Source organism: Octopus bimaculoides, chromosome 20 (genome assembly GCF_001194135.2).
Source record: "Octopus bimaculoides isolate UCB-OBI-ISO-001 chromosome 20, ASM119413v2, whole genome shotgun sequence".
Lineage (NCBI taxonomy): Eukaryota > Metazoa > Mollusca > Cephalopoda > Octopoda > Octopodidae > Octopus > Octopus bimaculoides.
Window position 1 is genome coordinate 1,893,069 of NC_069000.1, and position 2,079 is coordinate 1,895,147.

The 2,079-nt window shown below is 37.9% G+C and overlaps 1 protein-coding gene across 1 annotated transcript in view; it reads right to left on the bottom strand.

Annotated features, from left to right (window-relative positions):
• The window catches only part of LOC106873090 (polyunsaturated fatty acid 5-lipoxygenase), a 19,572-nt gene that overhangs the window by 9,041 nt on the left and 8,452 nt on the right, over window positions 1–2,079 (bottom strand). Inside the window, exons 5-7 of the mRNA XM_052975187.1 lie at window positions 1,698–1,847; window positions 810–907; window positions 32–164 (exon numbers count right to left, since the gene is read on the bottom strand). Of these exons, the coding sequence (XP_052831147.1) occupies window positions 32–164; window positions 810–907; window positions 1,698–1,847 (381 nt within the window). The remainder of the gene's footprint in view (window positions 1–31; window positions 165–809; window positions 908–1,697; window positions 1,848–2,079) is intronic.

The following is a 2,079-nucleotide window of genomic DNA, read 5'->3' on the forward strand; positions in this document are numbered from 1 at the left end:
ATATATATATATATACACAACATACACTTACGTCAAATCCTTCTTTGTGACCAATGCCTTCCAAAATTTCGAAGTCTGCGTAAAATAGTCGTTTCTCTTGGATTAATCCTTCCAATGTTTCTCCTTTCAGAACTGGTTTCATCATTTCCTCATCCACTCCAAGTCTTCAAGCAGCAAGAAATAAAATAAGAAAAAAGAGAATCATTGGAAATTATTGGTTGTCTGCATTGGCAAAAATATTTTATGAATTTTGTAAATTTTACATAAACTTACGTTTTAGGGAGAAGGGAACTCTCACTATTAGCGCAAAGTACTTTTGTTGCAATAATAAAAAAACGAAAATGATTTTTTTCTCTCCACAACACATGAATTTATCTAAGTTTAGAAATTAACAAGAATCAATAAATATCTGAAAGCAAAATTTGAAAACACATATTTTTGTGTCATCTGAAATACTCTACGGACTTCTGTGTTGCTTAACGATTCACAAATATTTAACTTTTCTGGAGCCCTAGAAGTCATAAGCCCTATTACCTAGTTTCGCTGGCGCATAAGTAACCGGAATTACAACATCATCCGTAAATGGGATACCGGTCCGTTGCAGGTTGAAAGGCTAGCAATTCTAAGGAGAGAGAACATGTCGACTGCTACTTAATGTTATTGGCCCCGAAGGGATGAATAGCAAGGTTGACCTTGGTGAGATTTGAACTGAGAACGTAAAGAGCCGGAAGAAACGATCCTGCCGTTTCGCCACATTAAATATTTAACTCAATCCTGTTTAAATATGAAATAGGCAAATATTAACTTACTTTGAAGGGATTTCTTCACACAATTTTATTGATTTGGGGTTACAACCGTTTAGTCGTTGATATCCAAACCATGTGTCTTCGTTCCAATATGAACAAACCTATGATGGATAACATAAATAAACTTAAGCATTTATTTCTAATACAGGCACAAGGCCTCCAAGCATTGTTCGTGCGAGTAGAAGTTACCGTTAATTAACGTCAAACCACAGAAGCTGATTAGCATAAATTTGAACGATTCGGAGGAATGAAAGATAATGTTGACTTTAGTAGTATTGGTAGTAAACAATGTAAGGCATTTTGTGCGACGCACTAGGAAGCCTATGTATATGCTCAACTTGCAAGAATTAACTTTCAAATGCCCTTCAGATCAATCCTTACAGTCTTTAAGAATATGTTAACAAAACTATGTTGGAAAATATAGTAAAAGATACATGATATATTAGTGAAATTGACCGAATGGTCATAAATGGAAAACATTTGAAAAACTGTCTGTCAAATGTTGGTCAATCGGAACTTTCGTTTCCTCATAACCACTATAGTACATCAGCTAAGATGGCCGCTGTCCCCTTCCGGATGTTTTGTTTGAGTTCTAAAGCCGTGCTTGTTTTCTCAACATACACTATTTCCTTCAAGTAACTGTAAGAAATTTTCCGGTAGAGTTAGATCCAGAGTGATCCTGACAGCCAATGGATATGATCAAATCAGGACATGAAGTGTCCAAGTAGTTGCCGACAGCTTTCCATTGGGAGTCATGCCGTGGGACTCGTGACACCATCTTGTGGCATCAAAATTGTGTAAGATCAAGTCGCTACAATGTGTCCAACTATTATGGGACACATTTCATTAAAAATTAATAAAAATGGAAACTAACAGGTTTACGGTGCTCACCTTCGGTTTCGTTATACATTCTTTGCAGTAAATGTTAGTTAGGTCATCTAGCTTCTTCCAGGTATCAGTTGTGATTCCAGTAAACCAATTTTTCAGAATCCCTTCCCACTTGGTTATTAACAGGTGCCTCTGAAGTGAAAGGTTTCGTTGTGATTAAGATGCAAAAGGTAACGTATACCTGGGCGTAAAGGAAAATAACCGATTCGGAAGATATGTTCGTTCGACGCTTCATGCAATCTTCCGACATCCTCTAGACACACAGGTCTCCCATCACATTATAGAATCACACACACAGAGGCACACAGACACAGACACACACGCACACGCACGCATGCACACGCACGCACGCACGCAACCCTACACCAACACCCACCCACCGCCG